Source organism: Python bivittatus, unplaced genomic scaffold, assembly GCF_059951505.1.
Source record: "Python bivittatus isolate LINGU-HERP-01145 unplaced genomic scaffold, Pbiv_v1 ctg000080_np1212, whole genome shotgun sequence".
Taxonomy (NCBI): domain Eukaryota; kingdom Metazoa; phylum Chordata; class Lepidosauria; order Squamata; family Pythonidae; genus Python; species Python bivittatus.
Genome location: NW_028277035.1, coordinates 88,419,348 through 88,445,122, shown reverse-complemented (window position 1 = coordinate 88,445,122; position 25,775 = coordinate 88,419,348). Strand labels below are relative to the sequence as shown.

General features: G+C 43.8%; 1 protein-coding gene across 5 annotated transcripts; it reads right to left on the bottom strand.

The window, feature by feature from the left end:
• RPP21 (ribonuclease P subunit p21) lies at window positions 1-24,906 on the bottom strand. 5 transcript variants are annotated; one of them, XM_088134598.1, is made up of 8 exons: window positions 24,394-24,906; window positions 22,701-22,846; window positions 21,287-21,335; window positions 19,247-19,347; window positions 17,902-17,984; window positions 15,165-15,311; window positions 13,139-13,317; window positions 1-748 (listed from the first exon to the last, which is right to left on the bottom strand). In XM_088134598.1, the coding sequence occupies exons 1-7, from the start codon at window positions 24,400-24,402 to the stop codon at window positions 13,172-13,174; spliced, it is 681 nt and encodes a 226-aa protein (XP_087990724.1). In that variant the 5' UTR covers window positions 24,403-24,906; the 3' UTR covers window positions 1-748; window positions 13,139-13,171. The 5 variants fall into 5 exon arrangements, with proteins under 5 accessions (XP_087990724.1, XP_087990723.1, XP_025027893.2 ...); XM_088134597.1 differs by lacking the exon at window positions 1-748 and adding an exon at window positions 9,676-9,898 and having other exon boundaries at window positions 24,394-24,905; XM_025172125.2 differs by lacking the exon at window positions 1-748 and having other exon boundaries at window positions 12,619-13,317; window positions 24,394-24,901.
• Between the last annotated feature and the right edge of the window lie 869 nt (window positions 24,907-25,775).

The window sequence follows — 25,775 nt, the reverse complement described above, 5'->3', positions numbered from 1 at the left end:
TTATTTATACAGATTCCTGAGCACGAGTAAAACAGAGAAACAGCAGCAACGGGTTCAACTGTCATAGGTGTATGAGAGAACTGAACTCTTCCGCTAACAGAAGGCAATGAACCCTTTAATATGGCTTTAGTCTAAATTGCAATTAATATTCTTAACTAATCATGCTGCATCCAGAATTTGGCAGATTCATGCTGAGTTTGAACCTACCAGCCTAGTTAAGTTGTGTAAAGTTGAGGATCAGAGATTTACAACAGAGTCCTGGTCCAGGACATGTAGTAGGAAACACACCTCCCAACCACCGATTGACTACAGCACCCAACTATACCTACTCCTGCCTGGCTGACCAATGAGGAAGGTGCTAGTAGTATAATAAAGCTCTGCTAGTACTTTCTTGATGCAAAATCTCATAGGATACCATGCAGTTCCTAGGAGAAAGTAAGCAGGTATCTACATATATTTCCAAAGTGGTGACCCAGTTAGTGTGATTGGTACAACCAGTGGTAAAGCAATGTCTGGTTTAGTACCTGAGTGGGTTAAGCATGTTGTGGGAACAGGGCCAGTGTCTGTGAAAAGTTAAGTACTGCATTCCTCCCCGCAATTTCTATCTTTTTTCTGATGGAAAAATATTCTTTTTCATTGCTTCAAAATTTCTGACAAAACATCGGTAATCTGGAAGCTCCTGGATTTCAAAGTTCTTGCTTCCTGTTGTCCTTCTGTTGGGATGCACCATCTTGAAGTTTGTCTGCTGCTATAAAAAGAGGAAAGGAACATGAACTTACCACTGAGTATGACAAGGTAAAGAGGTTAAGACTTTAGCATCATAACAGTAATCAAAATGGAAAATATTGCTTGTTAAATAGTGATGCCTTTCTAAAAACATTCATGTTCTCTTCATTATTATCTAGGCAGGGCTATGCTAATAATAGTAATTATTATTATTTATTAAATTTATATGCCGTCTGACTCGCAGCGACTCTGGACAGTTTACAAACTTTTAAAACACTTAAAAACAAGGAACGATACAAAAAACACAAAAACAACCCAAAACAAGAGAAAGAATGTTGTTTTCCCATACCAGCTTCTTAAACTGATGCAGCAATGCCCTGGTAAAACCGATATCCTACAGACATAGCACACCGCCCTACTCCCATAGCACACTAAGCCCTGTCATTAACCCAGTAAAAACGGTTTACTTGTTTAAACACACACATTCACACTAAAAAAAAATCCCAGTTGTGGGAGCACTGAATGGAATTCCCATTCACTTTCTTGGGCTGGTGCTAGTATCCCATAAGCCCTTGCACTAGCAGAGTAATGGCCAGGGATCATGACATCACTAGGCCTATCCCATTAGCCCAGCAAACAGCAGTGGGCGTGGCTTGGCACTGCAACCAATCAGTACTTGGGAAGTGGGTTCTGTACTGGCAGGCCTTCTGAGCTTGTTGTGTAATAAAGAGATTTGCTTTTTCAGCCGTTCTTTCTTTTCACCTCTTTTTCTTGGAGGATCATATGTGCACACGCTCTGCTTCTCCCTCTCTCTCTTGCACACACACACATACACACACACACACACAGCATATGGGGGAGGGGGGGTCAACTGATTGACTGGAGTTAGTTTAATCCGAAGCATGAACTGGGCCTGTTTTGAGTTAAATTTAACCCCCTGGAGAATTCGTTGAGTGGGTTAATGCCCTCTTTTTGGCGTTCCCACCAAACATTATCCGCTCTCTCATTGACCCAATTACACTTGTCGTGAAAACAGGGCTTATGTCTTGAAAGTGAGTAGCACTGTGGCTACTCAGTTGAAAGCCACCATTACCATAGTGTATTTTCATCAGTTACCTCCATGTAAATATAAACGTGAATATTCCACATGATATTCCTATTCCAAGCAAATATGAATAAATGAACGTGGGGAAAAAATCCGGTTCCTCTGCAAGAGCAGGAGAGAATTGGTCTCCAGAGCAACGGGGGCAGACAGCAGGTTGGGGGCAAGGTACCACTGGCTGCAGAAGAAAGAGGAAGGGAAAACTTTTAGGATGAAGCAGAGGTTGCATCTGTCCTGCAGGACTAGAGGAAATGCTGCAACTCTCTCTTCGTCATATTTCCTCTGGAACATGTGCTGAGTAGCTACTCAGCTTCCCAAACAGCGCAGCGCCATGGGAAAACCCCTGAAATCAGGACAATCCGTATGTGCAGATGGGGCTATTGTCTTTACTGGCAGTGAATAAACAATTGCTTTGAGTACTAGTAAATTATTTCACTGATATTTGTTTAGAAAACTGGTATAAAATTAGGATAGTTGGGAGAGAGGAGGGAGAGCCGGTCTGGTGTACAGAAGGGCACGGTGCACACGCTTCTGGCTTTTGGGGTTTTGCCACGTTTCAGACACAGCCACGCAAAAGAAAAATAACGTTTTTACTGAGGGGCTGTGAGAATGGATGTGTCTGTGAGGTTGCAGAAGGGTTTTGAATAAAGATTTGTTTTCACTTGCCAGCACCAATGGACAAGAAAAGACAGTAGCCCGATTTCTTCATATGTAAAGCAAAACCTTTAAGACAGGTTAATGCATAAGGACAAGCCAAAACAAGAAGAATGAATTCAAGAAAATGTCCAAAAATGCTCCTGGTGAAAAGTTAACAAAGTTCCCTAGGGTCTTGATCTTTTCCACAACTCCAAATGTCAATCATATACAGTAATCTCAGATTCTGGCCATTTTTACTTTTCACAAAATCCCAAATGCTAATTACCTGATAGGGAGCCAGTCTGCTGCAGTGGTGAAGGCACCAGGCTAGAAACCAGGAGACCGGGAATTCTAGTCCTGCCTTGGGTAAAAGCCAGCCAGGTGACCTTGGGCCAGTCCCTCTCGCTCAGCCCCAGGAAGAAGAAGGAGGCCAGGGCAAACCACTTCTGTAACCTTGCCAAGAAAACGGCAGGAACTAGTCCAGGCAGTCACCAGGAGTCAACAATGACTTGAAGAACAAAAAAAAAAAGGGGTGGGTGGGTGGGAAGACTCATTTGTTTTCTGTACTGACAATAAAATCTTCTAAAAGTTGTGCGTGGTCAATGGTTGTGGACATGAATATGGTTGACACTTCAGTGCTGTGATTCTGTTTCTAATCAAAAGAGGAAGGGAGTCTTATTTCTAATCAAGATATCTACTCTTTCCCTTTACAGACTAGAAGACAACAAGGCCTTAAAATCCATGTGGTCCCTATTATTTCCTGTAAGAAATCATGCAGTATAGCAATCAAACCACAATAAGACTATATTGTGCAAAACTACATATGTTGTATTAAAAAAAAAAGGCACAAACCTTGGTATACACAAGGAATATCCTAGTTTCAAATTAAGATAGAGAAATGTTCCCAACGTTCTCAAAATCCAAATAGCTTATTCTGTAACATATTAACAGTAAAGAGAGTATTTCTGCTTCTGTTGATGTAATCTGCATTTTGTTTCCTCTCCCAGAGCCAAATATACTAAACAGATCACAAGAAAATTTGTATATACTATAATGTTAAATATAACCAATGACATTTCACTGCATATACAGTACATGAATATTTATTATCATCAGTATTTGGATAAAGTTTTGGAAATTCTGAATTGCTCATAAGTAGCTGTTGAAAACACAATGCAATAAATGTCAATTGTTAGGAGTGAAGTTCAGGGAACAGCGTTTCCCAGACTAGCGAGAAGTATTATGTCAATAAATTCCAGCTGCCTTCTGTTTCCTTGAAGAGAATGACCCAAAGGAAAGGCAGGAGGAAAAGGAATTTAAAGCCCAAAACATTCACACACACACACACACACACACACACACACACACAGAGGTGGTGACTGCTGTGCTCTGCAATAGGCAGATCTTCTGTGGTAGTTGGTTCCTAAAGTATCTACACAAGCTGAGTCATGTCTGAGAATCTGATGTTGAGCAAGCAAATTCCCCAGTAAGACTGGAGAAGCTACAGTATGTTGATAATTGTGCCAGCCTGAAAGGTGACAGCACTTGTGCAATTACCCACTTGCATAAATGACTAATACAACTTTCTTGAAACCAGATTTTATCAGTCAGCAGCAGTTCACTGCATGTGGAGAGATTGTGGGGAGGCCGAGAAAGGAATGGAGGAGAGAACAGATATCAACAATCAAGGCATGGAAGGTGAGCCTGCATCTTCTTCTTCTTCTTCTTCTTCAGCATCATCGTCGTCGTCGTTGTCATCATCATTTTATCCTGCCTTTTCTCATAAATGCCATATTACCTCAGGTGCCAGGAAACCCAGGAAAAAGTGTTTCAAATCATATCAAGAGACTCTTCCTTATTAACTGACTAAAAATGAGGTGGGAAATTCCTGTTACAAGTTCCAAGATTCTGTTTTTCCCCTGACTACATTAAACAGAATTACAGAAATCTGTGCAGTTCTTGTTTCCTTGTTTTTGCCTAACTTCTTGGCATTTGACACTGCAGTTTCTGAAAGGGTTGCTCAGTAGGGCAGGGAATGGGCCTCTTCCCAAGGGTGTGCGTGTGTGTATCTGTACCTTCAAGTCAGTCTTGACTTCTAGTGACTGCCTGGACAAGTCCCTGCAGTTTTCTTGGCAAGATTACAGAAGTGGTTTGCCACTGCCTGCTTCCTAGGGTGGAGAGAGAGTCACCCAGCTGGCTTTGTGCCTAAGGCAGAACTAAAACTCACAGTCTCCGATTTCTAGCCTGAACCACTAGTCTTAACCACTACACCAAACTGGCTCTCCTGTCCAAGGATAGTAATCTTAATATACAGAAATGTGCAAATCAGGCCAGATAACATGAAACGCTGCTTTATTTACAGTTACCTCCCCATCATCAGCTAGGTGTAAAACTGACTTTCATTTTAAGCTCTGAATTTTAGGAATACCTCCGTACTAAGGTTGAGCACCATAGGGACAAATGTGGTGACTTTATCACAAAGTGAATATGTTTTGGTTAATCCTTTTGTTCTAATGAAGAAGCAACTGTTTCATGCTCTTAAGGTGAGTTTCTAACATGCTTTCATACATCACACTAAGGCTGACTTCCCACATTAATTGGTTGGGTTCACATAACACATTGTCATTAGCTATGGTTTATAAACCACAATAGGTGGAATCACACAACACACTAAACCACAAACAAACCTAATTGTGGGTCGTATGAAATCTGTCACCATGACAGTGGTAGGAGGAAGAAAAAAATTAGTTTCTTACCCAGGTTTAGCAAATTCTGCCCAGTACCACACTATTTGGGGAATGAGAACCAACTCTGCTTGTGTCTAAGTTTTGTTAGTTCCTTTCATTAATGTCAAAGTACCAAAAAGATATGGGATCTCATATCCATGGGCTGATCTCATTCATTCTGGCCAAAGGGACCCAGAGCTCTGATGAGTGGAAGAACAGAAATACACAGGACTCCTAGCCTCTGTCATTGCCTTGGCAGCTTCAGTTAAACACCACACAAAAAATGTAATCACTGCAGACTTGTATCATGGCTGAATCCTTCATGTGCTGGTCCTTCAGATTGCCCATAACTGTATCTCAAAGCTACATTTTGAATGAGATTGTCCATTGCATTGTGCACAGGGGATTCCCCAAAAAGTCACAACTGCACTAGAGCCAGCTGGGAGACATTTTTCTTGGATTGGGCCGGTGGTAGTGATGACCGTGGTCTCATCTGTAGAAGCAAAGCTGGTTCCCAGCAAGGACAAGATGAAGAAATGTGAAAACAAAGGGAACTGACTGGTCACTGTAGCAGCTGGAAAAAAAAGTGTACAATTCTGGGCATCCCATTTTCAGACTGAGATTGACAGATTAGAGAGTGTTCAGAGGAAAGCAAAGAATATGATTCTATGACACAGAGAGACTTTAGGACATGTTATAGGAGGATAGGCTGAAGGACCTTGGGATGTATAGTCTGAAGAAAATATGACTTAGGGGAGACAGTTCAAGTACATAAGGAATTACAAGGAAGAAAATTACAAGGAAGCTACTTGGCCACAGAAACTAAGACCAGAAATAACAGGTATAAGTTGCAGCTACCTAGATTTTGTTTAAATATAGGGAAAATCTTCCTGATGGTAACTGTGTGACAATAGAATGGTTGACCTACAGGAGTGTTGGATTTTCCAACTCTGGAGATTTTTAAAAAGAGATTGGTCAGCCACTTCTCATAAATGGTTTAATTGATTTTCCTGCAAATTGCAGAGGGTTGGACCAGATGATCTTTGTGATGTCTTCCAACTCTACAATTCTATGATTCTATGAAAAGAATTCCAAAAGGTTACAGAGCAGGACATTTAGCCTTTAGAAACCTATCTTCCATTCTGACAATTAGCACAGCAACATTCCACAACCCAGTGTCCTCCAGATATTGGACTACAGGTCTCCTAACTGACTTACATTGGCTGGGAATTATGGGAGCTTAAGTCCAACACATCCAAACGGCAATAGGTGAGGGAAGGCTGAGTTAACAAAAGAGATGCAGCACAACCAAAAGTCAACTTTGGAAAAATTGGTTTCATGTCTATCATAAATCATGGAGCTAACATATTTTGGCTTTCAGATTGCTTGGTTTTAGAGATGTAACTTTTGTCCCAATTTGTCATTGTCGTGATCTCTGTAATGAGGCCTAATGAAAATATGATCAATATATGTTTGTAAATCCACTGAATATGAGAGCTTCTCTTGATGATACGAGAGTCCATCTAGCTCATATATATATATGACTGCATTTCACCATAGCTTTGATATCACCCTGAATTCCATTCTGTGTCTAGTTCTACTTCCCAAATTGCAATTTTGCACCTGGCTCCCATTGGCGGAGCTTGGAACTCTAGTTGTATTTTTTTACAGTAAATCCATAAGCTTTAGCTATAGGAACAGAATATCAACATGAATTTGCTTTATCGCCTTCTCCCTCACTCAGTAAATTCAGAGACCAGGAGACACCGGTTAGATTTGTTTGCTGGGACTGGATGCTTAGCCAACCCAGAAGATAGATGACTGTCAGAGTCCAAACTAAATAAATGCCCTTTTATGGTCAGGATTGTATTGCCTGATGAAAAAATCCCCACACTACTATGAATTTTCTGGAATGGATCCTTGCTGTTGGTTATCTGACTCAACTCTTTTTTCAGATGAGTTTTTACACCTCTCGGCATGTCAGCTTGCTTCCTGGTTACCTAGAAATTGAGTAAGAATCTGGCTCTATTTATCTCAAGAGCCATGACTCAACCAGCTATGCACACCCCATGGAACAGGAGGATATTACATATTTAGCACGGACTATAGTAGCAAAAGGGAGTAGAATAAGAACTTTTGTAGGCAAATGGATCACTTGTTCAACCAACAAATGTACTGGGCTTTTTTTTTTCTTGTATTGAGGTATGAGATCCTTTTTCACACTTAAAAGGTACAAACATTCAGGACTGCTGAATATAGCATTAGCCTCAACAAGGTGCCTGTATTCCAAAATGTGATTGGTTAAAATATTATAGAAGGTGAAGTACTTAACAGCTGCTTATTTAGGATTTTATTTACCAATTGCAGAGAGTAAGGAAAATGACCCTGAGAGATGTGCAGGAACCATTACCTAGGGAAAGGGGGCTGAAGCATTTTTAAAGTCCACACCAGCAGCTTGGGCATCTGCCTCCCTAAATCACTGGAGGATAAGGAGAAGGAGGAGGTAGGACAATAAATCAGACTTGCAAGATCCTGTTATTATAGCCAATCTCAATAAAAGGAGTTTTAGTCTTCCTCTGGAGTTGATTTCCTGGTCTGGTCTACCCAGTAGGGCTAACACCAATGCATAGGCCTTGACTGACTGACTGACTGATTGATTGACTGACTGACTATGTGCCGTCAAGTCATTTTTGACTCCTAACGACCACATATATTTTCTCCATGACAATCTGTCCCTAACCTGCTCTTTCAGGTCTCCCAACGGTGCACTCATTGCCACTGTAACTGAGTCTATCCAACTTGCTGCTGTTCGTCCTCATCTTCTCTTGCTTTTTACCTTTCCCAGCATCAGAGCCTTCTCCAGAGAGCTGGGTCTTTACATCATGTATCCAAAGTAGGATAATTTAAGCCTGGTCATTTGTGCCTCAAGTGAGAACTTGGTTTGATTTGTTTAATAATCCATTTGTTTCTTTCCTTGGCTATGCGGGTTATTCTCAGGAGTCTTCTCCGACACCAAAGTTCAAAAGCATCAATACTCTTCCTATCCTGCTTCTTCAAAGTCCAACTTTTGCTTCCATAGAGTGTCACAGGGAATACCATGACTTGCACGATTCTGATCTTTGTAGGTATAGACACATCATGGCATTTGAATGCTTTGGGGAACAGTAAAAGATAACGCTTCCTTCAAGTCAAGTTCAGCATGGACATGTTTTCTTGGCAACAGTGCCAAAGGGTTTGCCATGACCTTCTACGCTGCCTTTGGATCAGCCAGTCTATTTACAGCTCAGATTTTTCATTCAAATACTAATCCCATTATACCCTGCTTAGCTTTTCAACATAGAGTTGACCGGGCTCCATCCAAAGCCTAGTTCAATATGGAAATGTTCAGCTGGATTACTATGTTTCATTCAAGGCAGCAAGGCAGAAGGTCAGCCTGGCAAGGTAGTCCAGCCAAGAAGCACACCCAGAAGAATTAGCTCTACTTTATTGTAAGGTTACATTAAGTGGATCTTGCACGTCTGAAAGTACATCTCTCCCCCATTGCCATTATAGCTCAAGAAATTAGGAAGGGCCCATTCTGAGACATTTGCCATGCCCACATTCCTGCTGTGGGCTAAGCTGCCTCTTATCCAACTGTTGCCCTGGGTGTGGCTCTTCCCCCATCTCCCAAGGTCATTCCCGCATACTATTACACAGTGTGTGGGTATGATATTTTAATACTGCTCTTCCTTGTGAACAAATCCAGAGCGATGTAGTCAAAGAATAAAATTAGTACAGACAATTAGGTAAGTCAGGATCCACATTATCACAAGGATGCATCAGGCCCTGCCTTGTCAGAACTGAATTCGCCTATTAGGTAAAAACCTCTTGGGAAAGCTTCTTAAGAGCCCCCACCCACCCATCTGAAGGACAATTATCAGCCAATCTTCAACCACCTGTTTTTAGATATTTTTGAAGAAGGTAATGGGGTCCAACTGCAAAAGATCTTAGAGGAAAAGGATTTTCTGGATCTGTTGCAGGTAGGATTCAGGCCTGGGCATAGGACAGAAACAGCATTAATTGCACTGTTGAGTGCACTTCTGATACTACTGGAGCTCTAACCTTTGATACCATTGACCATAGTATCCTTCTGGGCCATCTGCAAGGCTTGGGGCTTGGAGGTACTGTCTTGCTGTGGTTCTCCTCTTTCCTAAGTAGGCAGTTCCAATTGGGATGTGTGGGGAAAAGAGCAGCTACATCTATGGTTACCTGATATGGGGTTCCATAGGTCCCACTCCTCTTTTCCTTGCTGTTATCTATATGAAACCATCTATGTCACCCCTCAGTTTTGGGTGAGGTATCATCCTTACGCTAGTGAATCCCAGATACACATCATCACCTCAAGCCAGGATGCTGAGGAAGTCCTGCCCCAATGCTTGGAGGCTGATATCAGCCCTTCAAGATAGATCAGACTAGGAAACCAAAATAATGAATGCTAATACTATTTTTATTATAAGGTTACAGTAATAGAGTCTTACAAGTCTGAATGCGCTTCCCCCCTCCCTCCCTTTATCGTCATGAGAACTAAGGAAGGTCTTGTACGAGATGCTTTCTCAGATTACAGTTCTGCTCTATGCTCAGATTTCTTTTTTCTGACCGTTGTCTTGGTAGCAGCTCTTCCTCCTGTTCCTCAAGGTTATTCCTTCTTCCCATTACAGCTACTTAGGACCTGGATGGATCAAAGCAGGCTTATTTTAAATCTCTGCAAGATTGCAGAGAGCCATGGAGATCACCTTGGAGAAAGCAGCTGGAAACCATTAGAGAAACAGCAAGGGGAGAAGAAGCATGTGTTAAGCCTAGGTGGGTGGGCGACTATGAGAAAGAGACTGACTCTCCTGACTCCCCTGGGTATAAGAGGGAGGGAAGGGAAAACAGAGGCAGACTTGCAAGATTCTGTTCCTAGAGCCTATCTCACAGGCTATAGTTCTAGTCTTCTGGTGCAATTAGTTTCCTGATCTGGTCTTCCTTAGAGGGCTAACATCAATCCTGCAGGTCATTTCTGCTTTACTGAGCCTATCTCAATAAAGTATAGTTCTAGTCTTCCTGTGGCATTGGTATCCTGATTTGGTCTCATAGGGCTGGCAAAAATGTAATTGTTTGTGATTCTGTGATGGAATGGAATTATGAAGGCCAAGCTCAGGGAGATAAACATTTTCTTAGCTCACCAGAACCGTGTGGGAGGAACAAGAGGATGGGACTGGCACCTCCCTGAGAATTCACACTGTTGTGGCTGGAGGACTTTGGGAACTGGAGTTTTAGTCTTGGAAGATTCTTGCTAGAGGCTGTAGCTAATAAACATAGCTGGACTGAATTGGCATTGTCTCTTGGAGTTCCTTGGGCTAGGCCTGACAGATTCTCACCTTGGCCTGAGCTTGGATCCAAATTTGCCTCTGGATGGGGTTGTATTTCCCCTGGAGCAGGACCTCAATTTGGGAGTCCTCCCAGACTTGGGTCTCCTGCTAGAGCAGCAGGGGCAGCTGTGGGGCTTGGGAGGACTTTGCCTAGCTCTGATTGGTGCATCAGTTGCAGGTCTTTCTATACTGAGATGCTCTAGTCCCATAACACATGCCATCACCTTACATATAGACTACTGTAACATACTTTACATGGGGCTGCCTTCAAAGATGACTTGAAATCTTTGACTGGTCCAGAATGCAGGGGGTAACTTGCTAATTGGGGGCAGCAAATTCAGCTGTGTTGTGAGGATTGAATGTTTGTTGACAGGATCAAAAATGGTAGTAAAGAAAAGCATGCTTCTGCTGTGGGACAGCCCCCCAAACAGCAACTCAAACAGGATCTGGAGTTGGGGGAAATGATCATCACTCCCCTGTCATGGTCACACCACTTTCTGGTTGCTTTGGAGTGTACTAGTGCTGCTCCCTACTGCAGGGAGGCTGGTGTAAGAAAGCCCCAGACCCAAAGACCGCAAACCAGACTCTCATAATAGTTGTCATGCAGCCAGGGTTAAATACGTTGCAAGGTGCAGCCAGTCTGAAAGGAGAACTTATCCAAAGTAGACAGTTTGAGAGGAGAAGCAGCCCCAAAAGGGAACTGCTGGAGTGCAGAAAAGGAGAAGTATCATAGGGGATGGAGTGAAACACAACTGGCTCAGTTGTACATGCATGTCTGAAAGGACACGAGGCCAAAAAAGTGCCAAATAAGTCCAAAAAGGAAAAGGGCCTTCCATCACAGGCTGTGGACTGCAGGGCTGCATATAAAGGAAGACAGAACCAAGATGGAACAGAGGAGCTTCAGGATCTGACTTCTTCAGCACCCTAGGGCAGTGTTTCTCAACCTTGGGAACTTTAAGATGGGTGGACTTCAACTCCCAGAATTCCCCAGCCGGCATACAGCTAAGCTGCATCCAATATAGTTTAGCTTCTAGTAGTGGCTGTATCTTCAGAAGGGGACTCTCCTGATCAATATAACCAGGAAGATTCATAGCAGGAAAGTTGCTCACCACGACTATTAGGGTTTATTATTTCCAAAGATTAGTTTCAAGTGAGCTAAGTACACTCATCCCCCTCTCTTTACTCATTGATACATATTCTGGTTATTACAGATACATAACTGGCTCCTGAGTGTCTGGGGCTCCCCAAGTGAAGCAGTGTGTCAGAGAAGCTATGCAATGGCAATTCCTGGAGGACATTGTCCTAGAGAAATGAGCCCTTTCAGTGTTCTGGATCTTATATTCTCCACTCTGTGCTGATGCTGCCTTCAAGCAGGTTGCTTCGCCTTGCTGTATAGTAGGGGCACTCTAGATAAGATCTACATAAATGGATTATACTCCAGAACATATGGGAGCCGCAGGTCCATCATCTGTTTTCCATCTGGATGAAGGCCATGTCAAATACATCATGCCAATATTATTCTTCATTTATGGTAGGATTTTTTTTCCTGGCCTAAATGCAGCACATTTGATCTGTTGGCTTCCTGTCCAAAGAAAGAAGGCTCACTGGATATCCATAGCTATCTATCCCAAGTCAACAAAAGTGTGCCAGGTTTCTACAGAGGAAGGCAGAGATAACATTGACAAGGGAATACAAGAACCTTTAGCAGATAAAAGAGACAGTACGGGACCTCTCAGCCCTGGGAAAGGAGAGAGCGTGAAAGAAACGCAGAATAACCCCACGCTGATTCTGTATGATAGAAGCGGGTGCAAAGGGAAATGGGCAGGCTTTCAATTCTGTCATTATACCTGACAACAAAAAGTAGAATTCCAATAATCATTGACATGTCTGTTTCCTGACCTTGAAGGGCTGACAGTTTCATAGTGTTCAACCAAAGTGTACAGTTTTAGCTTTACCTCTTCCACTAACTGGAAAAAGGATAAACTGAACCGACTAGGTAGAAATCATAATGCCAAGTACACATGTTTTTAAAAACAGAAATTTATTTCCGGTTTCATGTATTTTTCTGAGAGAGTGATCACAAAAGTGATAGGGGACTGAAACTCTCTTCTCTTTGTCACCTTCTCACTCAGTTCTTCTGATAGCAACATCTGCAGTGCTTCAGATCTGAAGTGCACCTAGCTGCCTATAGCCAGAAACTGAAATCACAACTGGCAGGATTGGAAAAGAGGCATCCATCTGGGCGCAGAGGTGGAACTGGGGACACACACTCAGCCAGCAGTGGCAGAAGCAAGGTGACCCAAATAAGCTACACACATTCATGACTAGAGCATGGGGTGGGCTGCAGAAAAGGCTTTTGCTCTTCCTTCTACCTAGCTGTCATACACAGTGTATCTTTATCCTAAAACTAAGGTCACCGAGTCATCGAAGTTCTGCAAGTAACGAGTTGGACTTTGGATTTGGAAAATATACTCCATGACCTTCTCTGCACTGAACTTTTTCTTGCTGGCTTCTTCCACCCAAGGCAGGTGATTCACTACTGTGCTATAGCCACTTGCCTGCTTGGAAATGAAATGTTCCCAAGGGACACGTTACTTCACACTCTTTTCTCCTATTGATTGGGTGCCCGCCATGGTCTCCTCAGCGGCAAGAAGGCTGCGTGGACTGGAACTTGGGACTGTTGGCTTTCCCATTTGGGAGGCCTTGCGTGGCTCTTGCTCTGGATTGGGTGTCTGGCCTAAAGTGGGAAACAAGGAGAAGGTTTCAAGATAATTCTGTTTATGCCAGTGTTGTCCAAACTTGGCCACTTTAAGATGAATGGACTTCAACTCCCAGAATTCCCCAGCCAGGCTGGGGAATTCTGGGAGTGGAAGTCCATTCATCTTAAAGTGGCCAAGTTTGGACAACACTGGTTTATGCCAATTGCTAAATGGCTACCTGTCCTTCTCTTGGCCTCATTCTATGCAAACTGCCCCGCTCTTTTCCTTTTGTAAAGAAAATTCCTCTCTTTCCTCCCTGTTCCAACTCCAACCATTTCCAATGGTGAATCTAGAACAAGGAATCACAGAGACAGACAGTGGACGCATCTAAGACATGTCTACGATAAAAGCATGCTCTTTTGACAGAATTTTAGGAATAATACAGGATGGCTGCATGGCGTTTATGCAGACTAGAAACATTACAGCTGTGAAGTAGGAATAGGAATTTTGATCCATCATCTCACTTTCTTTTCTGTGGCCAAGCCTCTCCCATCTGGAAGCACCAACAGTTTATCCTTAGTTTCACCCTTTCTGCTCAATCTTTATTTTAATCAACCCAGAATTCCATTCTTTACTCCTCTACTCAATAAAGTTTAACATAATTCTGAGTATTTGGGATTCAAAACCAAGCTATTCCCCTCCCACCCTCATCGGGGGAGGAGGGGAGAGGGAGGGAGGGAGGGAACTCAGTCCAATTTAATTTGTCTTGCTTCATTCAGTTCATGGACAATGGTCTCCAGTCCATTCTGACACTATCTCTAGAGGTTCAGAAGTTCTGCTATCATATCACCATCACTTCTCTTTTAGATCTCTTGGCCCTTTTCCTTCTGTTGCAAGATCTTTTAATTCTATCCCTCACAAATGTCAGTGCTCACAGATGTTCATAACTAGCTCTACGACCATCTCCGCTACTTTGATTTTGTTGTTGTTGTTATGGTCCTTCAAGTCAACCCTGACTCCTAGTGACTGCATGGACCAGTTTTCTTGGCAACATTTTGGGAAGTGGTTTTGCCAGTACCTTCTTCCTGGGGCTGAGGGAGAGGGACTGGCCCAAAGTCACCCAGCTGGTTTCTATGCCTAAAGCAGGACTAGGTATCCCCTTTAAGCATTACTGTATACCAAACTGGCTCTCTTTTTCTGCTTTTGGCCTCCAGCAAATGAAGTTCAATATAGTTAGTAAACTCAGTCAACAGAGAACATTGTAATCTTATTCAATAGCGGGAGTGGGCCACCTAAGATTAAGGATCCATGGCCTCCCTAAACTTGTTTTCTGAGCCCCTTCCAAACTTTTCTTTTTTTGGTGCCTTTGAGTCAGTTGACTCCTAGGGACTGCCTTGGGCAAGACTCTGCAGTCTCCTTGGCAATGTTTTCAGAAGGGGTTGGCCACTGTCTCCTTCTTCCTAGGGATGAGAGAGAGGGATTGTCCCAAGGCCACCCAGCTGGCTTTGTCCCTAAGGCAGGACTAGAAATCAGAGTTTTCCAGTTTCTAGTCTGCTGCCTTAACCACTACAAACTGTCTCTCTCTTCCAAACCTAATTGCCGAAAATCAACAAGGAAAATCAATAAGTCCTAAAATAAATTTCACATAAAGAAACACCCTAATGTTCCTCCCAAATCTAGGATAAAATTTAAAAAGCCTCTCTTCTGTCCCCTTTGTCTCATCACCCTGCACACCACAACCCTTGCTGTTACAACTAAGATGCTATGTTCAGCCCCCAGGCACCAGGAGGTTGCTCATGAGAGACCTTCAGAACAAAGCAAGCACAATTTTTTCCTCCATTCTCAGCAGCTCTTCCCTTTCAGAGCCTTCTCTGCACCAGTTTACCTTTTGTGCCCGCACCGGTTGATGTCTGGTTCTCCAGAAGTGACTCAGGCTGCTCTGACCATAACGTGTAATCAGGGTTACTGAGGAAACGCTTCCTTAGGCCACAGTTCAGGCACCGCACAACAGTCCACCGCTGATGACGGCGCTCTAGTTGGAAACATGGGGAATGAATCACCCACAGGAGCCTGGAACAGAAGATTTGCCTTCCCTTCCCACTGCTCCCCAACCATAATGGAATCACTAGGCCAGCTCCCTAAGTTTCCTCGGCAGCTTCATTTCTCTGATTCTAAGTCAAAAAGACTGTATTGTACAGTCTAGAAACAGAATGTGAACAATTTATTGCAGGTGTCAGGTCTGGGCTGTAAAAGCTAGAAAAGCTAAGAAAACAAACATGTTGGCTTTGGAAGACATGCAAACACAGGAGGGTTTCCAGCCATCACCTTTTTCAGCAGCCTAATGCTGTTGAGTTGCAATGTTAGGCCATTAGAGAAGACGTGGCTTTGTGGTCATCAGATGAAACGAGAAATCAAAGTGGGAATGCAGGTCACACCCACCAACTAAGGAGGGGCTCAACACAATGTAACATGAAAGTATAGTCAACCTGTGCAGAAGAGCCAAAGAGGAACTATTCTCTGGCTAGCCTAAGTGTTCCCAATTTGGGGTCCAAGGATCATTGTCATCCACTGGGAGTTAGGGGAATGAAGCTAATATAATCTTGGGTACTTCTTTTGGTGTTACATTATTACTTGCATTGTAATTTGCTTTTACAAGCTGCAGGTAAATGTACTGTGAGCAATACAGTAATTTGTGAATGAATGTAAGTTCTTCGCTGTATTTTAGCGTCTTTCGATCTTTGATTCCCACCCGCTAGAGATTATATTCATGTAGAGAGCCATGGAGATGGCCTTTCAAGGGATATTCAGAAGTTTTTATAGGGGCTGGTTAATTAATGGTCCACAGTATCTGCTCAGCTGATTCGATCTTGCAGGATTGGCGCGCTCTGGGTGCCTTCAATTAAACAATGTCATCTATCGGGACCCAGAAGCGCACCTTCAATGGAGCAGCGCCTACCCTCTGGAACAAGGTTCCCCCCGAGATCCAGATGGTCCCCACTCTGCTGTTGTTTAGAAGAGCCATGAAGATGTGGCTCTTTACCTGGGCCTTTGGCGAGGGACAGGGAGATCCCTCGCTTCTTTCCATCTGGTCTGGCACGCTTGCCATCTTTTATCTTTACTGATTTTATTGTAATTTCTTTGATTTTTGCCAGTTGTCCAGAGTCATTGGGAGTCAGGCGGCCTACAATTTTTTTTTTTATTATTATCATCATCATCATCATCATCATCATCATCATCATCATCATCATCATCATCCTTCCTTCCTTCCTTCCTTCCTTCCTTAAGCCGTGGGAAAGGAGGTAGTTGTAGAAAGAGGCTCAGGCTGGCTCCCTCTTGACTCAGTGGGGTAAAAGAGGGATGGGAGGAGGAACACAAACAGACTTGCAAGAATCTGTTACTATAACCGGACACAATAAAGTTTAATTCTAGTCTTCCGGTGGAGTCAGTTTCCTGATCTGGTCTACCTCATATGGCTGGTAATAAAGGATGTTTAAAATGGTTTGACTATATGAACACCCACAAAAACTTTTGATGATAATCTAGTGGTTTACATAAAGGAAGAGGCTGGGTATCACTGGGCTATGAGAAGCACTGGGGGATTCTGCAGAGCTGATGTTACTTTTGAAGCTAGCAAGACCTGCTTGCATACAATTTAGAGGCTGCATTCAAAACATGTTTATCTTGAGGACTGAATTAACCCTTTTTTTTTCTGGATTCACACAATCTATTAAATTGGGATTGCACAACACCAAGACAGCCAGCCAACCCATCCCAGACACTCCCCAAATTCTCAAGTTTACTAAGTTGGGTGCTAGGTTAACCTGGTTTAACTGACCTAATTAAGAATCTTGGGTGAACATAGCCACTTTCTCCTTACTGCTTTTCCCAACGATTCTGTATGTTCTATGTAGCTATACATAAAGATAGAATCAATCTTAAATCTCCTCTTTTTGCTCCCAAAGAACTGATCAAATGAAGCCTGCCATGGGCTTTCAACTGTTTGGGGGAAGAGGCACTAGTAAAACAGTGTGTAGACCCAGAAAAGCCACACAAAGAATCCAGATGTTTACCTCTCTTGTGCAGATGCCAACCTATTCTGTGTGAAACAAGGTGCCAGTAGGAATGGATCCAAGGATGAAGTGGACAAGAAGGCATCACAAGGCTCAGCGGTAGTCCCCAGGTTAAAAATGCCTGGGTTACAGACAACCACTAGTTAAGAACGGAGCCTATTGTAACAAAATTCAAGTTAAATACACAATGATTCAAGCTAAATATACGATGGTTTGAGTTCATTATGCTATACTACTTGTACAGTATTATACAATACTGTTCCAGCTTACATACAAATTCGACTTATGGACAGATCTTGGGAACGGAACTGTTCTTAAACTGAGGACTACCTGTATATATATTCTCAAAGAAGCTCAGAGCAAACCACATCTATAGATGGCACTGGGCAAACTCTGAGCCTTTGATGTCTCTCTTCTTCACCTCACCTTAGGTCCATTTACCCCAAAAGGGGACGACTGCACCAGACTCACCAGCCTCCTCTAGAGCAAGAACAACACCAAGAAGCATCCAGACAGCATTACAAAAGAGGAGAAAAAGAGGGTGATACTGACTTCTTTGGCGAACAGTTGAGCTGACTCCAGGGACAAGAAGGGAGAAGCAAGATTTGCAGATGGTCCTTTTCACAGAGGAGTCCCTGCACACAGAATCAGGCAATCCATCAATTTGTAGCACTTTTCCAAGTGGCCAAAATACTTTACATAGATAAGGCTTTCCTCCTGGGAGGCAAGACATTATCACTAATTTATACACTAGGAAGGAGGACGATAGCCAATTTATTTTCATTCATTTACTTGCATTTTACTCTTCAGACATGCTGTCTGAAGTAGTGTACAATGTTTTCCAAATGGGCACTCATGCAGGGATATGTCTGACCCAGCACATATCAGCATCAGCAAAGTTATTTCATAAAATGACTTGCTACGATGCATGCATTGTTTAAAATTAGAAGTGGGAAGTCTTTCAATTGGGACAAAGGTGCTTTGGATCCTGCATGAACATCATTGCTATACTTATCACTTTGCTCTCTCTTGATCCAAATAGTCCTTGCTTACCAACCACTCGTTCAGCGACCATTCAAAATTAGGATGGTACTGAAAAAGGAAACTTACAACCAGTCCTCAAAGTTCCGGCTGTCACAGCACTCCCACGATCACGTGGTCGCGATCCGGGTGCTCGGCTAATGATTATGATGTTGCAGGGAGCCATGTCATGTGATCGCCATTTGCGACCTTCCCTGCTAGCTTCCCACAAGCAAAGTCAATGGGGAAGCCAGCAGGGAAGGTCACAAGTTGCTCCAAGGTGTCACTCGCACCCTCCCCTGCCCAGCAGAAGCCACTCCCAACCCTGCTGCAACTGCACTGCATCTTACCTGTCTGCCAGCCTGCTTGCAAGCTACCTGGGGCTCACTTAACAACCCATGATCCTCACTTAACAACAGCAACGGGGACTGCTGGGATTGCCATTGCTAAGCGATGTGGTCAGATGGTGACACACTTTACAGTGATTTTATTAAAGATTACAATTTACAACAATAAAAACGAATACAAACTACAAAAAATAAAAGAAGAAAAAGAAGAAATAAAAGGCGCAGAAAAGAAAAAAAAGAGAAAAAATAGAAAAACAGAAAAATCTCACTCCTAAATATGGATGTAGCGTTAATATTTACAAAGTGTTCCCCATAAAGAATATGAGAATAAATAAAGCATTAATGATCCATGACAGATTACAAGTAGGTTTTAAAGAAAAAAAATAGGGAACAAGGAGCAAGTAGGTTCAGAAATGGGAAGAAAAATTGCTCTATCTGTTGCTGGACTAGAAACAGGATCTTGACCCTAGAAATTAGAGGCTTTATACCCTGTTTATGCCTTTTGCCTCCGACAAAAGATGGGTACTCACTGTCTCAAGACAAGCCTGCGGCTGATGCTGTTCTGGGTGTGACAGTAGAAACGAGCCAACTCTTGGTTATTTGGGTTTTGTGCGAGCACACAATGGGCGGCCTGTGGCAAGAAACAGAGACATCCTTACCACCTCCCAGAGATACCCAGAGAGCCAAGCCAAAAGGCATCCGAACCCCCCCCCCCCCCGGCTGCCTCTTAACAAATGGATCTTACGGGAATGATCCTGGTCCTATTACGTCTTTGATTGTAAAACACGTAAAGAGCCTTAGAGCATCTTAAAAGCTATATCAACCTTCTTGAGACAGACTTCACAGCTTGAGAAGCATAAAGGGATCACTGAAGTAAGGAGGTATCTTATTTCACTACGGATGCTGAAAGGCCATTTTAAGGAGCCCTTTGTTGTTTCTTACTACCTGGGCATGCAGATCGTTCTTGGTGATTCCCCACTTTTGTGAGGGTGATAAGGGATACCCCAAGCCAAAGGGGATTGTTTCCCCACTAGGACCTTCGTATTGTGGGCAATCTCCCCTGAAAGTCAGATGGGCCCCCATTGTTGACTGCTTTCCAGAAGCAAGTCAAGATGGAGCTCTCCTGGAGAGCTTTTGGTGATTGATGGTGGTGCTGTCTGGATCTTACAATCATGCTCTGGTTTTAAATATGTTTGCTATGTAATGTTAACATTGGCAATTTACTTTTACTGTGGGCAATTTAATTTAATTTGGTTGAGTTGGACTGTTGGTTTACCATGGACATTTTATTTTATGGCATTCATACTATGTTGTTTATCGCTGGGAGTCAATTGCAAAACAGGGAGTTGTTCTGCAAGATCAATAAATAAATATATATACATACAGAGAAAAAACAAGCTTCACAAAATGAAGCCAAGCAGTACAAATTCACTACAGTGCAGTGGTTAAAATGCTGGGCTAGAAGATGCACAGCCCTGATTCAGCCACCAGCGACTAAAGGCTATTTGAGTCAGTCATTATTTCTCAACCTAACCTACATCTCAAAGTTGTGGTATTAAAGCCACTTGTGGGGCAGGGGGGTGGGGATAATATGAAAGGGAGAATGCATGCAAGATCTGATCTGTCCAGTAGTTCAGGCTGTTTCCAGATGTGCTCCAATTCCACAATATGAAGATTGTTCATTTGCTGTTTCTACAGTAGGATTTGGAACACAACACAGATCCTGAAGATTTAGGTTTGGTTTAGCACATTTCAGAGCCTTTTTACTTCTTTCCAACTGAGGAATGTTGGAAAGAAGGTCTGGGGCAGGGTTTCTCAACCTTGGCCACTTGAAGATGCGTGGACTTCAACTCCCAGAATTCCCCAGCCAGCAAGGTTGAAGTTGAAGTCCATGCATCTTCAAGTTGCCACGGTTGAGAAACACTGGTCTATAGGATCATTATTTGAAAACAGGATCAAATTTCTTGTGGGCGGAGGAAGAAGTTGGAAAAAGCAAGTTTAGGGTTGTGAAGAATCCAGAAAAAAATATCCCAATGCTTCCCTACAGAATCCTACCAAATGCTCCATTCTTAACCCCGCCTCCCTCCTGGTCATGTGACCAAGCCTGATGTATATGCAGCCCACTCTGTGCTTCCCAGTTTACATATACACAGGAGGGCTCAGCAGGAACATATAGACCACCCAAGCAACTAACACATATGTGCATGCCCTGATTTAACTCTGGGGAGAATGTACACACATACAAACACATGCAGATGTAACACGCTCCGAGAGTCGAAACATGGACACGCACACACACGGACAATCGTGTTGCAGAAAAAATAGATGCATCCTTAGACGCTGTTGCAAAAGGGGTTGGAAAGAATTCCCGAATCCATGCTTTGCATGCTTTCTCTACATTGTTTTTAAACGACTTGTCCTTCTGATTATACCCATAAGAAAAATAGGAATTTCACATGCGTTTGTGAGCAAATTGGAAGCTGGGAGATAGCTAAGGGTCACGTTTCTTTACAACCCCCATTTCAAACAGCCTTGTGAAATTAATTCCTACGCAGGGAAATTCTTCTTACCTGGTAGAGGAAATTCAGTCTCTGAAAGGCTTCTTTGTCCTTTATCATGCTGGTAAAAACAATGAAGTGATAAAGACATCATAAATGGTTTAAGTGATGACACAACCAACAACTTGGAAAAAGCAAACAATAAATGGGCTATGACCAGCAACAGTAATTTTTTTAAGTTGTGGTTACGTGTGATTGTATTCTTAGAGTTGGAGGGATATCATAATACCAGAGCCCCCAATCTTTTTGATCCAGTGGGCATATTACAGGTGCTCAATAAAATAGTTGTCATGGGAGGTTCTGCCATTCACAGCACTACAGTCAGGCTGTCCAGTCTCAAAACACTAATTAAACTAGAAAGTAAAACAGGGAGGTTGTTCCATATCACCTCCTCTAGGTCCCAAAAATATTTACTATTTAATTCAGATCAATTTTCCTTTTTTTATGGGCAGACACATTTTTAAGGCTATCAAATTAGGGCTGCAAAACTTTAGATAACCACTAAATGGTGTCAAAGAACAGAATTTTCTGTATGCCTCCGTTGTCATGTAGTTACCTGGATTTTTACAGCCCAGATCTGACAGTCTTATTTATTTATGAGATTTATCCCCATCTTAATCCTTAACAGACTCTATGCAATTACAGGTAATAATACAAATAAAAATTATATTAATACCAGACATTACAACAATAAACTAACCTTGATGTCATTGACCCCAAAGTCCTTCCAGGTAAGTCCAGATTTTACCAGTTTCCATGAGAAAAGGGGCTGTCCTTGCCTCAAAATCTTTGGAGGGAATTCCTCGGAAAACACCCCCCATTGGCCCCCCACCACACACACACACACACACACACACACAACCATAGCTCCAAGTATGTAAGGACCCATAGCTCTCTGGTTGTCCATATTGGGAGAGCTGAATCTGTTTAGGAAAGGCTGCCTCTTAGATACCACGTAGGGCTTTAAAGGCAGCACTCAGCACCCTGAACTGCCGTTCGAAACCCATTCCTAACCAGTGCAAGGCCTGCAGCAATGGTGCACCTAGGTCAGAAACAGGAGTCACTCACCCATCACTCTCTTTCTCTCACTTCCCCCCTCCCCAGTTTCGGAATAGTAACATTAAAAGATGTTACACTTTTTTTTTTCTTGAGGAATTGTTTCAATCCATTAACTCTGCATTTTCGGGTGGGGGGCAGAAAGACGGTGACATGGAGACGGTGCTACAATGCAGCTCGGTTCTCCCAAAGGGATCTTAGATCACGGGGGAGCATCTTGCCACCTCTAGATCTTCTTCCCAGTATAGTTATGGCCTGTCTTATTTGCATCCATTCCAGTGTTAGTCTTCTCGTTAGCCCTATATATAAAATGCAATGTCATGGGTATCAAAAGGCCATGAAGACGAATCGTTCATTTCCATTCGCCCACCTGTGATCTGGAGACCAGCTTTCTTCTTCTCCTCCTCCTCCTCCTCCTCCTCCTCCCTCTTCTTCTTTAGCCCTGGCTAAAGGAGCGCGCCCTTTCGGTAGACAGAGGATGAACTCTTGACCACGGAAAGGAGGGGAGCCTGGTGGCTACAGAAACAAGACAAAGCAAAACCCTGCTAGGAGCTGCGCTTGAATCCTCTGCATTCCTACCAGCCCCATGATCAGAATAAGGAAGCACCCAGGATGCAACGAAGCTACTATGACCCCTTCACCGGCCTTAGCCTCTGATGACCCAGATCAGATTTTTTTACCCTTTTCGCCGGAAGCTCACGCGCTGTGTTTGCGCGGGTCCAACTTATCAAAGCGCCCGAAAGAAAACGGGTTCCCGGTCCTGCGCCGAGAGCCTCCCCAGCGAGATCGCTCTTAGCAGCCAACGAAGCTGCCGGAACGCATCTTTTTCCGGTTTCGTGGCACGAAGGCTTCTGGGAAACGTAGTCCTTTCTCGTTCCATTGAATGGAACTACGAGGGGGAGGTGGCGTTCGGGCTCGAAAGGGGAGAGGGGCTCGGGTGCCGGCGTCGCTGCGCGCGCTGCGTCGGCCGCTCGTTTGAGAAACTTTTCCAAGTTTAAGGAAGTTTTCTACGTTCTCCTGAAACTTTTCTAAGGGGCTTGGGTAGTCCTAGGGAAAACGTGTCCCGCCTATTTGGCCCAAAGCATATTGCCCTGGAGCGGGGCTGCCGCTGAGAGCTCAGCAAAGGGAAAGCCGTCGCCCAGTCCGGCAAAAGCCCCTTTCCGCTTCGCCTCTGCGTTCTCCTCGGGCGCATCTACGGTAACGTGAGCCGAAGCCTGCGGGGCGCCCCCTCGCCCACGAATTCAGAAGCTCAGACGCAGTAATTCAGCCTGGCTGCTGGGCGCGCGCCTTCGAGTCGGTGTGGACTCCTGGCGACTGCCTGGACGAGTCCCTGCGGATTTCTTAGCAAGGTTTCAGCTGCGGTTTGCCCTGGCCGCCGCCGCCTCCTTCCTAGGGCTGAGCGAGAGGGGTCCCCCGGCTGGCTTCGTACTTAAGGCCGGACTAGAACTCATGGTCTCCCGGTCTCTAGCCCGGTGCCTTCACCACTACACCGAACTGGCTCTCTGAAATTTACTAGTTTACTATTTTTATTTTATTTTATTATTTTATTTATTATTATTTATTATTATATAGTTTACTAGTACTCAGAGTAGGGGGACGCGGTGGCGCAGCGGCTTAATGACGCTGAAAGTTGCCGGCCAGAAATGGTCGACGCTTCAGTGGTTCGAGTCCAGCCTTCGCGTTAGCAGGGTGAGCTCCTGTTTCCTCCCCAGTTCCTGTAAACCCAACAGTTCAAAAACTCACGTGAGTAGATAAATGGGTACTCTCACTCCGGTGGGAGGAAAAATGCTGGCGGCGCCTTGCAAAAAAGGAGTCGGGAGCAGTTGCCGGTAAGCGCAAAAAACTGTGCATGCCCAAAAAGGGCGCGAAGCAACGGAAACCCCGCCTCCTGCGTTTGCCAGCTGGGCTCTGCCCTAGGAAGGAGGCCATGGCAAACCACTTCCGAAACAATTGCCTTGAAAACTGCAAGGACTCGTCCAAGCAGTCACTGCAGAGTCGGTAACGACTGAGCGCAGATAAAAAAAAAAAAAAGTACTCAGAGTAATTGTTTTGGCATTCCATACCTGTTCCATACCACTTGATTAATGGATTGATTGATTATGTGCCATCAAGTCGTTTTCGACTCCTAGTGACCACATAGATAGATTTTCTCCATGATGATCTGTCCCTAACCTGTTCTTTCAGGTCTTCCAGTGGTGCCCCCATCACCACTGTAACTGAGTTGATCCCCTTGTTGCTGGTCATCCTCTTCTTCTCTTTCTTTCTACCTTCTCCAGCATGACAGCTTTCTCCAGAGAGTTGGGTTTTCACATCATGTATCCAAAGTTGGATAATTTGAGCCTGGTCATTTGTGCCTCAAGTGAGAACTTGGTTTGATTTGTTCAACAATCCATCAGTTTGTTTTCTTGGCTGTCCACGATATTCTCAGGAGTCTTCTCCAACACCAAAGTTCAAAAGCATCAATACTCTTCCTATCCTGCTTCTTCAAAGTCCAAATTTGCTTCCAGAGAGCATCACAAGGAATACCATGACTTGCATGATTCTAATTCCATGCCATAGTCTAACTTTATTCAGCCAAACATACAAGAGCACTTATGTAAAGAGTGTATAAGGATCAAAAGATCTGCACTGAGCTGCTTGAGGGAAAACTTTGCTACTGTGGGAGGAGACCCAACCAAGTTAATCTTGGCTATAAAAGTGCCAGAGCTGCATTTATTGGTTACCACATTCTCTTACCAGTAAGCCAACATTTCTTTGCTCAATATTCCAAGCGGAGCCTCAGATGCCCTTGGGCTGGGGGAGCCCTGAGGATGGCAAGGCCAGAGGACACACTAAGTCAAGAGTTTGGGCTGTCCCCATGAATAGCTTGAGGTGGAAGGACTGTTACACACACTGCTCCCAGGTTCAGCTTATGGTCACTCACTCACACACTCACAGCCTGTCGAGGCACACGGATCTTGTCAGCCCCCCTTGCTTTCTACCTGGGTTTTCCAGATAGGTGCAGCTGGAGCAGACAGACACACAGCCCTGGTCAACAGCTGGGAAAGAATTAGGGATACACACAAATCACTTCCAACCTGACACTGAGGCACAAGAGGTTCTTCGGAATACACGGAGACCCAGTGAATTTAAAGTAACAGCAAAACTTTACTGGTTGCAAGGTACATTTGCTCTTTCTCATACACACACACACACACACACACGCTCATCCACACGCTCATCCACACTTACCCTCGTCCTTCCCAACTAGGCTGCCAGGCACTAGCTAGAGGGACGGAAGCCACCAAGTCTGGATCCAAAGGTGACTCAGACGACTCAGACGACTCCGAGTGGGCGGGCTTTGGGACTCCTTTTATCCCCAAAAGTCCTTGCTTGGTTGATTTACAAGTGGATGGGATTGGGGTGAGAGTTTCCATGTGCTCAGGCCCAACTTCTTTTGTCTGGT

Bases quoted from the DNA above. Each gene is read 5' to 3' on its own strand.
- RPP21 (XM_088134598.1), bottom strand. The intron at 17,985-19,246 runs GTGAGTACCCAT...TTCTGTGTGCAG, and splicing joins CGCAGGCTTGTCTTGAGACA to GGACTCCTCTGTGAAAAGGA. The intron at 13,318-15,164 runs GTAAACTGGTGC...TTCCCACTTTAG, and splicing joins AACCGGTGCGGGCACAAAAG to GCCAGACACCCAATCCAGAG.